General features: G+C 42.2%; 1 protein-coding gene across 1 annotated transcript in view; it reads left to right on the top strand.

Moving 5' to 3' along the window:
• The window catches only part of LOC147313987 (solute carrier family 12 member 9), an 85,508-nt gene that overhangs the window by 29,558 nt on the left and 37,244 nt on the right, over window positions 1-18,706 (top strand). Inside the window, exons 7-8 of the mRNA XM_086260735.1 lie at window positions 5,225-5,382; window positions 15,629-15,711. Of these exons, the coding sequence (XP_086116861.1) occupies window positions 5,225-5,382; window positions 15,629-15,711 (241 nt within the window). The remainder of the gene's footprint in view (window positions 1-5,224; window positions 5,383-15,628; window positions 15,712-18,706) is intronic.

The following is an 18,706-nucleotide window of genomic DNA, read 5'->3' as shown; positions in this document are numbered from 1 at the left end:
CCACAAAGAGCATTCTTGAATCACTTTTTCACACTGGGCCATATAGGTTTAGTGTTATCTTTGTCTAATATTTTAATGTGTTTGATGATGTGAAACATTTAAGTGTGACAAACACAAAAAAAGAGGAAATCAGGAAGGGGGCCACCACTTTTTTACACCACTGTACTGTGCCAACTATACATACTTCCCATTTCCCTAGCAGAACTTAAATAAGTTAGTGGTGAATCAAGATTTATTTCCACAGTACTGTGTATATTTTTTCTAATGCACCTTTGAATCTTATAGTGAGTGGAATGATTGACTTACAGGACCGTCACAGCTATATTTTAGACAAGCAAATGGCCACATAATGGTGCAATGAGCATAAAAGTGATGTTAGCCATAAGCTAAAGCCATCTCAGTAACCAACTCTGATTTCATCCGAGTATGTATTGAACATTCTCGGGGATCATTAAACTAGATGATCCTCAGTGGTTACATTACTCCTGATGAGCGGTGACCTCGGCCTCTGACAGCAGCATACACAGCATTTGTGATAGCGATGCCGCACTTATGTCATAATGCACCGTAACACACACACATGTACCCGCTCCTCATGTCAACTCATAATTTATCATCCCATTTGAAAAATCTCAGATAATTAATCCATAATGTTAGATTAAAGGTGAATTTAATGGTGAATTATCAGGAGCACAACACGTGAAATGATGGATTAAAAGATGAATGTGCATGAATACACAAATGAGGGCATGAATAAAAAATGGTAAACAAATAAGCTGAAGGATGGAGCGGACTGGGAGGAGTGAGAACAATCGACCAGCAATCTCTGTGGGCTCCTTTTAGTCATCGAGCTTTGTTTCCTCCTCTTTTCTAAATGAGTTCCTTTAATCTGTCACTCGCTCCCTTGTGCTTTTGTTCTCCTCTTTATTTCAGTGGCAGAGCTCATTTCAGCAGGGTGATCTGATCAATAATTACTATACAGGCTACACACACAACAGTCACACAAAGATATACATATATAGTACTCCATAGGTAGCGAATACACAGCCTCAAAAGCAGTAGAGACTTATTTATCCATCCATTGTCTATGCTAACCAGCACCCCCACCCATTCTAGGCCCCCACTGATCATATGTAGGCAGTTTATTAAAACTAAATTTTAACTGAATTTAATTAAATATGATTTTTATACTTGTCTATGGTGATCCTTGACTATAGCTATTTCTTTCATTGTTTTCACATTGATGGGATTTTTTTGTCCAATTTGAACCAAATTCTTCACTATTTTTCTCTTTCTGTAACTTATAGTTATGTTCATAGTGTTTTTTTTTACTCCTGCTGTACTTGATTGCACTTGAAAACAAATCCACCATCACAGGTGGAGTCAGGCTGGCTGATGATGTAGTGATTCAGCTTTTCAGGTGGCAAACTTCTTATAAATTTGATTCTGCTGTGATTCACACAGCAGTGTTGTGCTACTGGTCCTTAGATTGACCGTTGAGGTGTGGAAGTAAGAAGTCAGAATTGATTGCCGGAGGTTTCTTTCCATTATTTCCTCTTACTGACGCCAACACGCTTGCTCATAGAGGGTAAGCTGATGGTTGCTTTTTTTTGTGTGTTATTGTAGCGTCTTTATCTTACATCATAAAGTGCCTTGAGGTAACTGTTGTTGTGATTTGGCGCTATATAAATAAAACTAAATAATATAAAAGAAACACAATGGAAAACTATCCAGTGTGTACCCGCTGTCTGTGCTTCTCAGGGCTGCTTTTTCATAATTAGATGCTATCTTTGTGTCTCTTTTGCATCATGGTATCTTTTTGGAGGAATGCATGCATGCTAGATGAATTCTCCCAGTCAGTTTCTCTCAGCAGCTAGAGAACTTTGTGTGCAAACACCAGTGCTCAACCATAAATTCTATTTAAACAGTTCTAGATGCAGCAAACGGATGTAGGGCGTCAGGTTTTGTGATCCCTGGATCTCATCTCTAGTTTTTGCAGGTGATGTGGCTCTGTTGGTTTACCCTGTAGCTTGCACTGGGGGGGGGTTGGTCAGGGACCCTAAGCATGAACTTTATTAAGAACAAGTTATCATACTCCATCTTTCCTGTCCAGTCATCTGTTAATGATAGTGATGTAGGTAGTCACAAGGTAGAATATGTCAACAAGCCCAACTCCACCCTTCAAAACGTAGCTGGTGTCTAGTTTTCCACTTTTGTCCTGCTGAGACAGTCTGTCCCAGGACTATCCTGCTGCCAAGGTCGTAGTGCTTAACAACTGCCCCAAATTGCTGTCTTCCCCATGCATAAAAGTATGAATGCAAAATGCATTTGCTGCCATTCTATTATGAACCAACTCTCTCTCTCTCTCTCTCTCTCTCTCTCTCTCTCTCTCTCTCTCTCTCTCTCTCTCTCTCTCTCTCTCTCTCTCACACACACACACACACACACACACACACACACACACACACACACACACACACACACACACACACACACACACACAAACAAACACCCCATTTGTCATCACTGTCATTTCACTGTGGCTTTGTTTTTGGGAGTCAGTTTGGAAATGTCAACCTTTTTTGAGATTTATTTTGTTGCTGCCACACGTCAGAGAAATTAATAATCAGTCTATAAGTTCTGACCCAAATCATCAGTCACCTGTGTTATACACACACACACACACACACACACACACACACACACACACACACACACACACATTATTTCCTCATCATGCATGCATCTTTTTCTGTGAAAATTACACGTGCACATTTGAGTATCAGCCCAATGAACTTTTTTCCCGTTTTTCCTGTGTTATGAAAATGTCATGGAGTCTGATTAAAGCAATAGTTCATCAACTTTTCACTGCTGTGCTCACCCCCACGCCACATACAACCACAACCACACACAAACACAACCACACACACACACACACACACACACACACACACACACACACACACACACACACACACACACACACACACACACACACACACACACGCACGCCATAAACAAAGTAGTTGGCATTTCCTAATTTCGAGGGTGATGTTAACTTCGCTGCAGAACCTTTTGTTTAGTTGATTTGTGGTAATGCAAAAAAACCTGCGCGTGTGCGTGCACTGACTGTGTCTCAGGCTCCATGTGAAATAATAGTGTTCTCAGGTCTGTGGATGGAGTGAACAATACTTAATAGGCCCATGATAATAAGTATTAAAATCAGCGGACCTGAAAGAAAACGTGATGGGACACTTAATTAGGAGAGAAAGATGGAGAAAAACAGATAGCGGACAGTGGTACATGTAGATATAAAATGAAGATGGCTGAGCAAGAGAAGCAAGAAAAACCTCTTGAATGGGTTTAAAAACACCATGATGAAAGGTAGAGGGTAATAGATGGACTGTGTGTGTGTGTGTGTGTGTATTAAGTTACAAAGAGAGACTGAGATGGATCAGGAAAAAGAGAGAAATACTTTGCACTCTAATTCTCATCTCTCTCGCTGTGTTGTATTGAAAATAGGTGGGGGGCTGGCCGTAATCATGCGCTCCCTGCTGATTTTTTTTTTGTACTCTCTGATCTCTCTTTCTCCATGTCTATCTTGCACGCACACACAAACACACGGTGTAGTGGGCCCGCTATTTCAGGATCTCATCATTAGGCACCCTGGCATTGTAATCATCACCTCCTCTTCAATCTTTTTCTTTTTCATTGAACATCAGCGCATTTTGGACAAACAAGTTTGAAATGATAAATAACCCTTTGAATTACTTGATTTAGAGCTCCTCTTATAAACAGAATACGATTAAAATGAAAGTCTCTGGGTTGATGGAAGATCATTCTTTTTTCGTACTAGGTTGTAGCAGGTTACCATTTTGTCTTCACACCAAAAGTCAGTGCAGGTCTGTTACAGGGCATCGAAATCATTTTAGATAAATAGTGAATTGGAGGGAAAGTTCTGATTCATACTTGGATTTTTCTTCAGCATCGATGAGTATCAGAAAACATGAAAAAAAAATGACCACGGGTCAGTTCACCTGATTGCCCGTTATGAATACCATAACACATAAATTAGCAAACAGATAGTATTGGCTAATAATCTCTGTTGGGGTGGGTTCTGTTACTTGGTTATCATTGTATGCCAAAATGGAATTGTGTTAGGATTTTGCTGACATTTGTGTTACTATTTCAGAACTTGTAACTGACAAAAATCGTTGTAAAGGTGTTAAGATTATGTTAAAGTTTAAATTTTGATATAAAAATTCTAATTTTGTCACAGCTGTTTAGTGAGGCAGCTGGGTTTGTTTTTTTCAAATATTTGCAATTGAGCTATAAAAACAATGGGACAAGTATTTAAAGCTACATTTTGTAATTACTCTTTGTAGAACTCCACAAAAGCTTTCACCACCAGAGGGAAGCATTTTACTGGTTGGTGTGTTGAATTGTTTGTCTGATGTGTACTGCTGCCTTTGGTATTTCCTTTTAACCCTTTTAGTTAACCTTTATAGGACCTATAACTGAAGTGTGTTCTAAATGAAGTTGTGCCTACAAATGTTATAATGTCTTTCATTTCAGTGTTTTGCAGAGACGTGCCAATTACCAATTGTATTTATCCAAAAATAGCAGCTCTGTTGTGTTGTCAGACTTTATTGTGGTGCAGATGTTCTGTCATTTGTTTAGGCGACAAACATAATGAGGAGTATCTGATGCATAATTATGCAGCTGTGGTATGTTTATGTAGTGTCAGAGATGTACCAAAAGCTGTCTGGAACGTGTTCATTAAAGAGTTCACAACTACAGAAAAGCAACAGCAAGTGGATATTTCACACACACAGTTTTTCTAGGACCAAGTTGTACTAAGATATACTCTGTTAATCTGAAAGGTTCGGAAAATTTCTGACAACGGTTTTGAAATTCCATGATGTTCCTGTCGACTTCTTTCCTAGTTTGTTAAATGGGAGGGGAAAATCATTCTAATTAATCAGCAACTCTAAAACATAGAAAGCACTAAGAAAGGAGTCAAAACTGAGCACAATCTTTTTTTCCCCCCCAAAAACTGTGCTTGAAAATGTTCAAGAAATCCTCAAGTTATCAACTTAACAGTGTTCAGTGCCATAAACCTCTCCCGAAAATTCCAGTGCTTTGTTAAAGTACTTGTCCTATATAGTTTAATATTCACTCTGGTTCCTCCTATCTGTCAATTTTATTCTCCAAACCGTTGCAGCCTTCTCCTTCAGAGGGATTACAGTTTCCTGAGAGACATCAATGTTTGGCACCCCTTCGTCCTCATCGGAGTTTATTCCTCCACGCTGTCTGCTGCCATGAGCAACCTCATCGGGGCCTCACGTGTCCTCTACGCCATGGCAAAGGATGACCTGTTTGGTAGGTGGCTCTATGTTTTTTTTGTTTTTTTTTTCCAAGGGACGCAAAATCTCGACTGAAACCATCGTTACTGACATTTCAGTGTTTAAAATATGCCAGGAACACAGATGTGATTTGTTATATGAAAATGCCACTGACAACAGAGAAAACATTGGTGTCTGTTTCATAGCAGTGCTGGCTGCCAGACAATCAACTGTATACCTACAGCTGCAGAGAAATAAACACTCTTTAAAAATCTTAAGATGATATCATTTAATCCTGACTGTAAAATTTGTATTGCTTATAATAATAGCAGCAAGGCGATAAGATGGATTATAGTTGATGCAGGTGAAATAATCATCAATATCATCAGCTTTAATAACTAGAGCCATAATTACCCTTTCAGATGGAGTATTTTTAAAGCCTTATATAATCTGTTATTTTCATAGTATTTGTTAAAAATATTTAAAAAAAAGTATTTTATATATCCTGATTTCTTTTTTTGCATATTTGCCACCAGTTTCAGATCATCAAAAAAAGGTCATATTAGATAACTTGAGTAAATTAAAAAATGTAGTTTTTAATGATGACTTCATGTATTAAGTGGATAAAAACTATAGAAACCCAATTGGCCCTTTGAAGAAAAAAACAATCATCAGTCATGAATGAAGTGTGATTAACCATAGTGTTGGGTCTAAACTCAGACCCCGCTGTATCCAGGACTTATTCCCATGAAAGAAAAACAAGGCAACGGTGTTCGATCGATTTCTTGCGCAAGGGAGGCCTCGTCTGTGTCCAGCACGACAAAGTGTGTGTGTGTGTGTGTGTGTGTGTGTGTGTGTGTGTTAGACCTCCGCTGACCAAAGGGTCGTAAACCCAGGAAGCTTACATCAAAAGAAACAGATCTTTCAGATAGGATGTATCTACAATAAAACCTCCCCCAGCACAGAGTGGCTGGAGAGGTGGTCAGGATCAAAGAGATGGCTTTGATCCTACTGCTTAAACTAAGACTGTACAAATTTAAGAAACACAATGGCAACATTCAACAATTAGACTTAACACATAGTGTTTTGAAAGCAGAGTTGTTTCACTAACCACACTCAAGCCTAATTACTGCCAGAAAATCATTTAAATAAAACCTATGTGACAAAAAGAATTTGAATAAAAGAGCTCAAAAAGCAAACACATCATGACACGATCTAACGAAACAGCTGAGAAACACAGTCATCGATCATTCTCAAAAGATGACCGATGACTGTGTTACAAAGACATTTCAAAGGACAGGTACTCCAGCGAGTACCAAAAATGAACACAAGGGCTCGTCTCATATTGGGCAAAAACATCTTGTTGATCCTCGGTGCTATGATGACATGGAACTATTTGGAAGGTTTGAGTCCTGTTACATCTGACATAAAACTAACACAACATTTCATAGAAAGAACATCACACTAGCACTCACACCTTAGTTGGTAGTGTGATGGTCAAGTTCAAGTTCAAGTTCAAGGTTCTTTATTTGTCACATGCATAGTTATAGAAGTATAACACACAGTGAAATGTAGCCTGACACGCTCCTCGACATGTGCAAAAAAATTGGGGGGGGGGGGGGTGTAGCGGAAGAACATTATATATATATATGTAGTATATACATTGGGTGAATGTGCAGTAGTAGCAGCAAGCAGGTGAATTCTGTACATTAATATAAATAGACATCTGACTATTTTACAGGATAGACAATATAAACATATTTAAAATTAAAGGAATTGAAATGTACATTGTGCCTTGGTTTAGTGTCTGGAAGAGAGTCCTGACTCAGTCAATTATAGATGATGTGAGAGGGCGGGTGTGTGTGTTTAGGGCACGGATGGCTTGGGGATAGAAGCTCCTCTTGAGTCTCTCTGTCCTTGCCCGGATGATGCAGAACCTTCTACCAGATTGCAGAAGTTGGAACAGTTTGTTGCCAGGATGGGACGGGTCCTTCAGTATCTGCGCTGCTCTAGTCCGGCATCTCCTGGTGTAGGTGTCCTGAAGCGGGGGGAGAGCAATCCTGCAGCAGCGTTCTGCTGTACGGATCACTCTCTGGAGAGCTTTTTGGTCCTTCACACAGCTGTTCCCAAACCACGATGTCATGTTCTGTGTGAGGATGCTCTCCACAGCGCCTGTATAGAAAATCCTGAGGATCTTTGGAGAGACCCTGAATTTCCTCAGTTGTCGTAGGTGATACAGGCGCTGCCTAGCTTTTTTGGTCTGGACCTGAATGTGGGCGGCCCATGTCAGGTCTGAGGAGATGTGGACACCAAGATACTTGAAGGACTGCACCCTCTCCACTGGAGCTCCATTGATGATAATGGGCTTGTAGTCTCTGTGCTGACCCCTTCTGAAGTCCACCACCAGCTCCTTGGTCTTGCTGACGTTCAGCTGGAGGTGGTTGTCCTGGCACCACGATGCCAGATTCTTCACTTCATCCATGTAGGCCGCCTCATCGTTGTTGGAGATGGCACCCAACACCACTGTGTCGTCAGCAAACTTCACAATGGTGTTGGAGCCATGGGTGGCCACACAGTATGAAGTGTAGAGGGAGTAGAGCAGTGGCGAGAGGACACATCCCTGAGGTGCTCCTGTGTTGATGGTGATGCTGTTGGAGAAGCACCTGCCCACCCTCACCACCTGAGTTCTGCCAGTGAGGAAGTCCAACACCCATGCACACAGACGGCTGTTAAGTCCCAGATCCCTCAGCTTTGTGAACAGTCTGCAGGGCACTATTGTGTTAAACGCTGAACTGTAATCAACAAACAGCATTCGCACATAGTTACCCTGTTTCTTGTCCACATGGCTGAGAGTGGTGTGTAGGACGTGGGCGATGGCATCCTCTGTGGATCTGTTGGATCTGTAGGCAAACTGCAGCGGATCTGTGGTGTCTGGGATGGAGGAGGAGATGATGTTCTTCAGCAGCCTCTCAAACACCTTCATTACTACCGAGGTCAGTGCAACTGGCCGGTAATCGTTCAGGGATGAGGGTTTGCTGTTCTTGGGCACAGGGATGATGGTGGATCTTTTGAAGCATGTGGGGACCACGGACTTCGCCAGGGACTCGTTGAAGATGTAAGTGAACACACCTGCTAGCTGGTCAGCACAGCAGCGCAGCAGACGGCCGGTGATGCCGTCTGGCCCCGCCGCTTTCCTTGTGTTCACTCTCCTCAGTGCCGCTCGGACGTCATGCTCCGCGATGCTGGTCACCGGTCTCTCGCTGATGACATCACTGTCCTCGGTAGTCAGGCGGTAGATAGCATTAGCCGCCTGGCTAACCTCGAAACGGGCGTAGAACTGATTCAGCTCGTTGGTGAATGCAGAGTCAGCGTTGATCAGCGCAGTGTCCCTGGCTTTGTAGTCCGTAATGGTGCGTAGTCCGTGCCACATACTCCGTGTGTCGCCCTGGTGGAAGTGGGACTCCACACGTTCCCGGTACCGGCGTTTGGCATCTCTCACCGCGCGCCGCACGCCGTATGAGGCCGCTTTGTAGGCGCTCATATCGCCAGTGGCGAGACCCGCGTTGTAGGAGGCGGTCCTGGCGTTTACTGCAGTGAGGATCGATCTGTCCATCCACGGTTTCAACCACCGGTCTTGGACTGTTTTGCTGCTTTAGGACCTTACTTATGAAACTGTGAGTTCTGCTCTCTGCCAGAAAATCAGGAAGGGGACAAATACTTTTGGCAGCACTGTAGTTAGTGTTAGAACATAAGGTTCAGGAGACTTTTTTTTTTTTATTCCTTCTTGATATATTTTTTTTCCAATTTAAATGAGTTTACTCATATTTTCCTCTAATATGTATTCCTATTCTGTGGAATATTCTTAACACGTTCACATTCACCTGCCCCAAGTGGAGAAGTTTAAGTATCATGGGTTCTTGTTCATGAGTGACGGGAGAAGGGAGATCGACAGATGGATTGGTGCTGTGGCCTCATTGATGCGGATACTGTACCGACCGGTCTGTTGTGTAGAAGTGAAGCTGTCAATTTACCGGTCAGTCTACGTCCCTGCCCTCACCTATGGTCACGAGCTGTGGGTAGTGACCGAAAGAACAAGATCCGCGGATACAAGTGGCAGAAATGAGCTTCCTCCGAAGGGTGGCTGGCCTCTCCCTTAGAGATAGGGTGAGAAGTTCAGCCACCCGGGAGAGGCTCAGAGTAGAGCTGCTGCTCCTCCACATCGAAAGGAGCCAGTTGAGGTGGTTTGGGCATCTGACAAGGATGCCTCCTAGGTGAGGAGACAGTGCTATGTGAGATGCCTCCTCACCTCCGGTGTTCCAGGCATGTCCCAGCGGAAGGAGGCACCGGGGCAGACCCAGGACACGCTGGAGAGATTGTATCTCTTGGCTGGTCTGGGAACGCCCCTGGGTATTCCTGAAAGCATTAAATTTACTCCTACAGCAGGGGGGTATCAGTGTGGTCCTCTACATGAGGCTCATCTGGTAGATGCCCGTGGATTTATTGTTAACACGTTCACATTAGGCTCAAGACAAATCAGACCCACAGATTACAATGTTAGAACTGCTTACTGCCTTGAAAGTATAAGAAAAAGTCTTTGGTTATTTAAGTTATTGTAGAGCTGTGGTCACTCTAATCTTTTGAGCTGATTGTAACCTACAGCAAATACTTTAACTCAGTGTCATCTGACAAAATTATACACCTTTGTTAAACATGATAGCTGTGTGGTAGTGACTCAAAGTTAGAAGCAACGCAACGTCTGTCAGTCTTTTCTGCTAGGTTGTTATTTGAGGAAAAAGTTGCTAAAGAAATAAGAAAAGTAACTAAATGTTGAACTAAGTTTGCAACAGTGAGCTAAACTGAAATGGGAGAGAATGTTAGAAACAAAGTTGTTACTTTGTTCTCATGTACACCTCCAGAGAGTGAACAGTGGGAGCAAGTGATCTGTTACAGAGCAGTGCTGACTATAGATTACACAGTGTTGGAGTCAAATTGTTAAATGTTGTCATTGTGTTACTTAAATTTGTAAGTCTTAGTTCAAGCATGATCAAAGACATTCCTTTGTCTCTGACCACCTCTCCAACCAGTTTGTTGGTAAATGTATTTTTATAGCGCTTTACTAGTCCTTACGGACCTCAAAGTGCTTTACACTTTCAGTCATCCACCCATCGGTGATGGCAAGCTACATTGTAGCCACAGCCACCCTGGGGCGCACTGACAGAGGCGAGGCTGCCGAACCCTGGCACCGGCGGGCCCTCTGACCACCACCAGTAGGCAACGGGTGAAGTGTCTTGCCCAAGGACACAACGACTGAGACTGTCCGAGCCGGGGCTCGAACCGGCAACCTTCCGATTACAAGGCGAACTCCCAACTCTTGAGCCACGATCGCCATGGGGGAGGCTGCAGTGTTTTATTATAGGGACATCCTATCTGAAGGTTCTGTTTTCTTGGTTAGTAAGCTTCCTTCTTTTATGACCCTTTTGGTGAGCAGGAGGTCACACAAACGCACCCACAAACACACACACTCACATGCATACACACACACATACACACACATACAGATGCTTGCACATACATACACACATAGTACCTTATCTTTTGTAACCATAGGGGGGGTTTACAATGGGAGGTGCTTGTGTGTACTGTAACTGTTTTCAATAAAAGGCGGCAAGGAAGGCTTTTTATTTGATGCTGGCTAGGAGACAGGTGAGGAGCGTTCAGCTCCAAGAGCCTGGTTCCGACCAGTCTCCCTTGCTAGCAAGTAAAAGCTGTTCGTCTTGTTTCCTTGCTTGTCATTAACGGGAATAAGTTTCTAAACCAGCGGGGCCTGTGGAAGCGCAGACCCAACACCTAGCTGTGTTTACATTTTCACATTTAAAAAAAGAGTGCGTAACAGAATTGTAAAGTATGTGATCATCTAGAGTTTGTTGTATCATCAAAAGATTCAGGTATGTGAAGAAATCTCTGTGTGCAAGGGATAAGGCTGTGATCTTCAGGCCTTCAGGCAGCTCAGCATTAAAAACCGTCATGATAGTGTCATGGAAATCAGTGAATGAACCCATTTTCTGGGATCATAGTTCACCATGCCATCCACAAATGCCTGTTGAAGCTCTTTGACAGTGGTCCCCAACCTTTTTTGCGCCACGGACCGGTTTATGTCCGACAATATTTTCACGGACCGGTGTCGCAGATAAATACAACAAAATAAAACCAGTACCTGTACCAAAAAAATAAGATTTATTCATAACACATGGGAAAAGAGCCAGGGAAACCGAGTTAACGATAAAAACGATTTAAAAAAATAACGCTAAAAACCGATAAAAATCCTGAAAACCATAAATTTCACACCCGAGCCTCAACTCTCGTGGCACCAAATGACTCACGGACCGATACCGGTCCGTGGCCCGGGGGTTGGGGACTGCTGCTCTTTGATACAAAGTAGTCATATTTCAACATGATGCAGAAACACTGCTATCTTCTCTGAGCCAAAGTTAATTTAAAATGAACTGCGGAAAACTGTTCTGTGGTCAGATGAAGCAGAATTTTAAATTCTCTCTAAAAAAATTGGATTCTTCATCATCCAAACTAAAAAGGAAAGGGACCAGCTGGTTTGTTATCAGTAAAGCCTGCATCTCTGGTATGGAGATGTATCAGTGCCTGTGGAATTGGCAGCTTGCATATCTGGAAAGGCTCCATCAATACTTAGAGGTATGCACAGGTTTTAGAGCAACTTATACTCCCTTCGAACAGTGAAGGCCTTGCATGTTTTAGCAAGACAAAGTTAAACCACATAGTGCATCTTTTACAACAGCATGGCTTTGTAGTAGAACAGTGCAGCTGCCTGCCTGCAGTCCAGACCTTTCACCAGCAAAACAGAAAAGAAAACACAGAAACAAAGAAAATATGACCCAGGCAGCTAGAACCCTCTATCAGATCAGAATGGGACAACACTCGTCTTCCCAATAAGGATGTTCACAGGCTGTTGTTTAAAGCAGATGGGATGCTACACAGTGTAAACATGGAGCTGTCCCAACGTTTTTTTTTTGCACTGCCAGAAAGTTTCAAAATGAGCAACATGAAATAGTAAAAAGACTCAGCGTAAACATTTGATATACTTGTGTGTTTTATTGTGAATAAAATGTGTTTTTGAGATTTTCAAATTACTGCTTCCTGTTTCTTATTTAAATTTTACACAGATTAAAAGACAAACACTTTGTTTGTACCTTCACCGTGACAGGAAATCCAAAAAGCAGTCCTAATATCCAGCAGAAACTTTTTGTCATGTGTGTAGGTCCATGTGTAGGCGGCTGGTGTATTTCAGGGATCAGTGGTGCTTATTTCTTTTCTTAAAAAAAAAAAAACTCTGAAAAAACTGAACACAAACCCTCTGAGTCAAAGCCATTCCCATATCAAGCGAGTGCAGCGTTTGTGTGATTTCAATCACTTCTCTGTGTGAGTCGACGCTGCCTGCTGCTTTGTCGTTATTAATGACTCTGAGCAACTTCCTTATCCCGTCCTCTCCTTTTTTTGTTAAGTCTGTTGCAAATGGATTTGGCCCGTTTCTGTCTGTGTGTATAGCCGCACTTCTGTGCGTGTGTGTGTCAGGGGAGATAAATGGCCGTATTAGTCAGAGTTCCTCGATGAAGTGATCTGATGGAGCAGAGGCAGACGACTCTGGTACGAGTCTGTTCACTCACTGACACCCAAAGGGTTAACTTAAGTTAGATTAATGTCTTTAATTAAGAGTCAGTGACTGTGGAACCATAAATGTGTAGTGTGTGTGTGTGTGTGTGTGTGTGTGTGTGTGTGTAAAAGGGACAGTAGGATCATGACGTGTGTGTTGTTCTGGTTGTTGTCACTCATGCATGCTGCTCACTGCTTAACCTTGCCACTGTCCTATGCAAACTAAGTGATGGATGCGTCAATACACACACACACACACACACACACACACACACACACACACACACACACACACACACACACACACACACACACACACACACACACACAATCACACTCAAAAGAAGTTCTTTGTTTTTCCTCCCTCTGTCCCACACCTCTTCCATTTCTTTCTCCTCTCTAACTTGCTAATCTCTAACTCCTTCACCTCTGCCCTGCCTCTCTTCATCCTTTCCATCTCCCTGCTCTGCCGCATTGATTTGACTTTAAAGTCGCGCTGATTTAATTCCAGTCCTTTACCATCTGTGAAATTTACTCTTAAACTCAGATCCCCCTCGACCGCCCGCCTCGTCCCTGCACCTCCTGTCTCTCCACCGTGTGAGCCTCGTTATCGTCTCCATAGTCTTTCACCAGCCTTACCTCTGTTGTGCTCAGCCACCACAGGGTTCAAAGCAAATACCATCATCGCCACACGATGAAATGTCGTGCAAGCTATGAGATGTATGTAAATGTATGTAAATATCTTTCAATAGACCATACAGGCCTGTAAGGTATTAAATAGAGTGACGCGTCGTTTGTCTCCCTCGCTGTCGCCTGCCCACTCGCTTTCCCTCTCTCTCGCTCTCCCTTTTCAAAGCAGACATTTAGTTAATTACATAAATTTTGTGCAAATGTCAGTAAAGGTAGAAAATACCATCCCCAGTGAAAATCAGATCTGTTCTGTGCACTTTACCATCATCGGTTATTATTTATATCTGTTGCTCTTGGAAATAAAATAAAAAATGGAAAGAAAGCAGTAACAGAACCTAGCGAGTCGGAGCGGGATTGGCTGTTGCTTCCAGGAGGAGTTTGTTTTTTAAATCTCATACTGTGTTAATATCTCCCTACTTGAGTGAAATGTTCAGAATTTAAAGAGTGACAAATTAGATCGTCAAAGGGACTTGGATGTACTTTCAGTAATGCATACCAGCAAAATCTTGTTTATGGTCATTGCCTCGACTGTTGCACATGCAGACTGCGACAGCCGCACCTCCATTTCAATGTACTAATGGCTGCGCTACACACCCCAGGTTACGAAAAGCGAGACGTACACAACCATACAAAACGACACTAAAGCGTGGTGCACACCAGCAGTTATGACTTAGCTTTTCACGTCACTCACATTCACGAGGTCGAAAAATGGCACACATAAACTAAGCATTAGACCAAAGGCCTGCAACAGGCACAATGACTGACACCTGTGGGGTATACAGCGAAGGAAGTTCAATACAGCCAGGCTTTCTTTGGATCAGCTGCTGTGACAAAACCTGAAACCCAGTGAGGGATAATGGATATCACAACGTTGGTTATCAGCGTTTTCGGCTATCCAAGCTTTCTATTTCTTCCTCACATGAAAAGAGTTGTTTTGTGCACCATGTGACTCTTCTTCCACTTCTTCCACACAAAATAATCCCTGTCAGTTCTGCCTACGCCAGTCAGAGATGATGACGATGATAAAATAGTGAAGTAGAAAAACAGTGTTTTTTAAGCTGTTATTTTTACTGCAGTAGTTCTGAAAAATCAAAGCACAGATTAAAAATGATGAGTTTGCTCATTAGAAGCTGCGCATTAGTAACACAACCGAAACTATAAACTGGATATATTTAAACATCAAACGTTACTTTCATAGTGTACCAAAGGTGTGTAAATTGCTTTAGTTTGTCAGCACATCAAAATAAAATTAATTATTCGACTTATTGAACAGGTCTTCTTGCTGTGTGAATGTATGTAAAACATTTATACATTTTTGCATCACTTCCATTGACAGTGTTGGGCTTCATTTGGCGGTGTTAGTAACGTGTAACTCAACAAACTGCACATGTAAACTGTATTTCCTTAGCAGAGAATCTATACTGCAGAGAATCAGTGAAAACATGAAGCTTCCTGCTGGTTTTGAACTGAAACTCAATATAAATAAAACTGAACAGGTTATATGTTCATAGACATACGTTACCATGGTGATTTAGCCAGTTTAAAAAAGAGGATAAATTTTTGTGACACTGAAAACTTTAAGCTCAACATAGCTTGCTAACCCAATAATCATGATTCTTAGTACACCCCAGTGCTCTGCACTTGCTATTTAACTTCCCCAGATATCGACACTGTGTCAAGCTGTGTCCCCTTTTCTGCTTCTACGAACACATTTAATAGATAACACTGTCTATTAAAACCGAGAAAGGCCATTCGTTACAATCTTTCACTGATTAAGCTGTTCTGTTGACACATGCTTTACTGATGTGAACATGGAAGACTGTTGTTACGGTGATGCTGCTGATAAATATTTTAATACTAAGATTCAAAAGGTCACTGTCTTTATTGTTTTTGTTTTTTTCTCACCTCTGCAGGTAAGGCGCTGTGGCTGGCTAAGAAGACATCTCGCAGTGGCAACCCCTGGGTCTCAGTGCTGATCTCCTGGTTCCTAGTGCAGGTTAGTAGTGATAAGCAAATCAGTATCAGCAGATAAGTGCAACTTTATATCACGTCAAGCAGTACTGCTAAATAACTGTAAGTAAATGTTTTGTAATCAGTGTGTGGGCTGAGGAGAAAAGAGTCTAATGTTAGAGTTTGTCCCGTCAGCTTCATGTTTTGTACAAATCCAAATGAGGAAACATGTTTTGAATAGCAAAATTAAAAGCAAAGGAATGCTGTGTCAAAAATAAGAGCTTCAGTGATCAAACGTCCAAACAAGACAACACTAGCCTTAGACTTGGCTTTCAATATTTCACTGAAATCAGTAACATTCTTCTACGAGAGATATAATTCTCAGTACATAAGGAAGGTAGAGAACCTTCAAACAAGCCAATATTATTTCTGTATAATTAATGCAAGGTTGGCAAGGTAGAGGGACAAAATCATCGGGAATTCCTGTTGTTTGGATTGTTCAGTGTTTTTCAAAGAAACTTTCCTCAGGCAAGAAGATCAGAAAGTCCTCTCTCCCTTCAAACTAAACTTATTCATTCACCAGTTCAGCCTGAGCAGTTTGATGTCTTTGTTTTCTATCACCGCTCAATCTGCATCCACGCACACCTGTCATAGTGCTGCTTAAATTTGTGCATTTGCATTAAACAAATGGCACCTGAAGTCAGTTATTCTGTCGACTAATGCGTTCCAAAGGCGTGCTTCTGCATCACTAAAGTCTCTTTGGTTTAATAGAGTTCAGTGAATTTTCCAAAAAAGCACAACTTACTTACTTTAAGTAGTTTTACTGTGTTGATTGGTAGGTGAGGATGCTGAAATTTCCTTTCCTTCCCCGTCTTTTATTAATAACACTTTAAAATTTTTGATAGACAAAGAGATATAAATAAATAGAGAGACAGGCAGACAGGCTGTGGGATTTGCAGAGGATAGCAGCTGGAAGGAAAACGGATCAAGATGAAGTGCGTTCACTTTTGTAACATGGTTACAGACTGCTACCACAGAGGCAGTATCTGTCAGATATCTGACAGTTTATAATGTTATTCATAATTGCTGCAGGCATTTATGTCCCTTTAGATTAAAGTGGACCCATTATGTGTTTCTTTATTTTTCTGTCATATATATTTTGTTACAATGGTGGCTGCCAAAGTTTCAAATCGGGAGGCCAGTGGATGTAGATGTAATCCCTGTGAGCCAAAAGGTCAGGCTTCAGACTTCTCACTTCATTTCTCCAATCTAGGAAGAACATCTATCCCTCCGTCTGCTCATTTTTTTGCCACTTTTCTGGATCCAGGAGCACAAGTCTAAGCAGAGAGGCAGAGAACTTTCCTTCCTCAGCTCTTCTGAGGGGGCTAGCGAAAAAGATGTAGTCCCTCCAGTGGGTCTTGGGTCTGCCCCTGGGCCTCCTCCCAGTTGGATATGCCTGAAACACCTTGCATAGGAAGGACAAAGGAGGCAACCTAGTCAAATGCCTGAACCACTCGAACCCCCTCCTTTCAGTGCAGAGGATAACGTCTCCACTCTGAGCTTCTCCCAAATGGTCGAGCTCATCGTCCTGTCTCTAAGGGAGTGGTCAGCTCATGGCCATAAGTGAGGGGAGGAATGCAGATCAACTGTTAAATGGACAGATTCACCTTCACTCTCTCTTCACCATCGCACATTGAGCCCATCTGTCGACCTGTCAATATAGCCCCCCCCCCTCTTCACTTTCCTTTCTACTATCATTAGCATGGTGTTAGTCTTCAAACCAACAACCCACTTCACTTATAGTGTCACAGTTGTAAATAAAACACAACCACATTAGTATGTTGTAACATGCATACTTATTTCTTTATGCTGAAACATAAAAGCTATTTCAGACACGGTTACTCAGGAGACTACAATACGAAGCTGCAGCTGACAAACAGGTGGCAGGTGGTGGCTGCCGTTACATTTTGTCTTTCTTCACACTTGGACCAATCTATGACTGCATGGATGAACCTTTCTTCAGCCTGATGGGGCTCACATTGAGTCTTTGCTGTTAATTCCCACTGCAAGCACCAATATCATACCAATAGCGTGGAAGTGTGCTTTTTAGGGCTTTGTTAAGCAGATGTTTAGTTCAAGTTAATCAAGATAATCAGGTGTAAAAGGCTGTCAAATGAATTCAAAACCTTTAAGTGGAATTAACATTATACAACTTAATCCTTTCAATTCCTTTAAGCCTTCAGCTTCACAGTATAAAATACAAACTATTTAGAACTGTCCAAGAATAAAAATAGGGAGGTGGAAAACATTCAGAAGCATTTTTGACAAGCAAAATTATAACTAAACAAGAGTAACTTATCATCTAATCGATTCACTTCCCATCTGGGTTCATTACTAGCAACAACCTGGTGTGTAGGTGATTAAAGTATAGAGGCAGCGCAAACCGAACAAGACTGAACAATATCAGAGCAGCTGAATGGGAAAAACTGGCACTTTTTTCCCACTCTGACCAAAAGACAGCACATAGTGTTTTTCTCTTCTATTGTGTCACCTAAGTGGAGGAAAGAAGCCAATTTAGACCAGGAGAAAATATTGGCAGAGTAGAGGAGGGTGGGGATAGAGATGAAGAGCAGGCGGAGGATCTTAGGAGCAAATAGGCCTGACTAAACCATCATTATCAGAGGTGAGTGTTAAAGGCTGAATGGCTTGTCATTATTTGCGCCCTCTCTTTTTCTCACTCGCTGTCCCCCTCTCGTCCCCTTCTCTTCATCTCCGGCACTCTCCAGGAGCGGAGGAGGAGCAATTAGATGGAAATCGTTAGCTGCGTCGCTGCTGCTGCCATCATCAGAAATCATTGACTCCTGTCCTCTTTCTCTCTGCCTCTTCCTCCACCATTTGAATGATTCACTGATGACAAAAGTCTGATTGTAATCTTGCCTTAAACTCTCATGTGCTGCGGGATTGAAAAGGAAGGAGGAGGGAAGAGGGCGTCAGGGGCCTTGCTTTATTGGACTTCTAAGTAAAGGAGAAATGGTCGGGGA

The sequence above is a fragment of the Aulonocara sp. 'chitande type north' Nkhata Bay genome, linkage group LG14 (assembly GCF_057382095.1).
Source record: "Aulonocara sp. 'chitande type north' Nkhata Bay isolate Kocher_YH1m ecotype deep benthic linkage group LG14, A_spYH_male_GT1.1, whole genome shotgun sequence".
NCBI lineage: Eukaryota > Metazoa > Chordata > Actinopteri > Cichliformes > Cichlidae > Aulonocara > Aulonocara sp. 'chitande type north' Nkhata Bay.
Note: the sequence above shows the minus strand (reverse complement) of the source record. Positions and strands in the feature narration are given on the sequence as shown.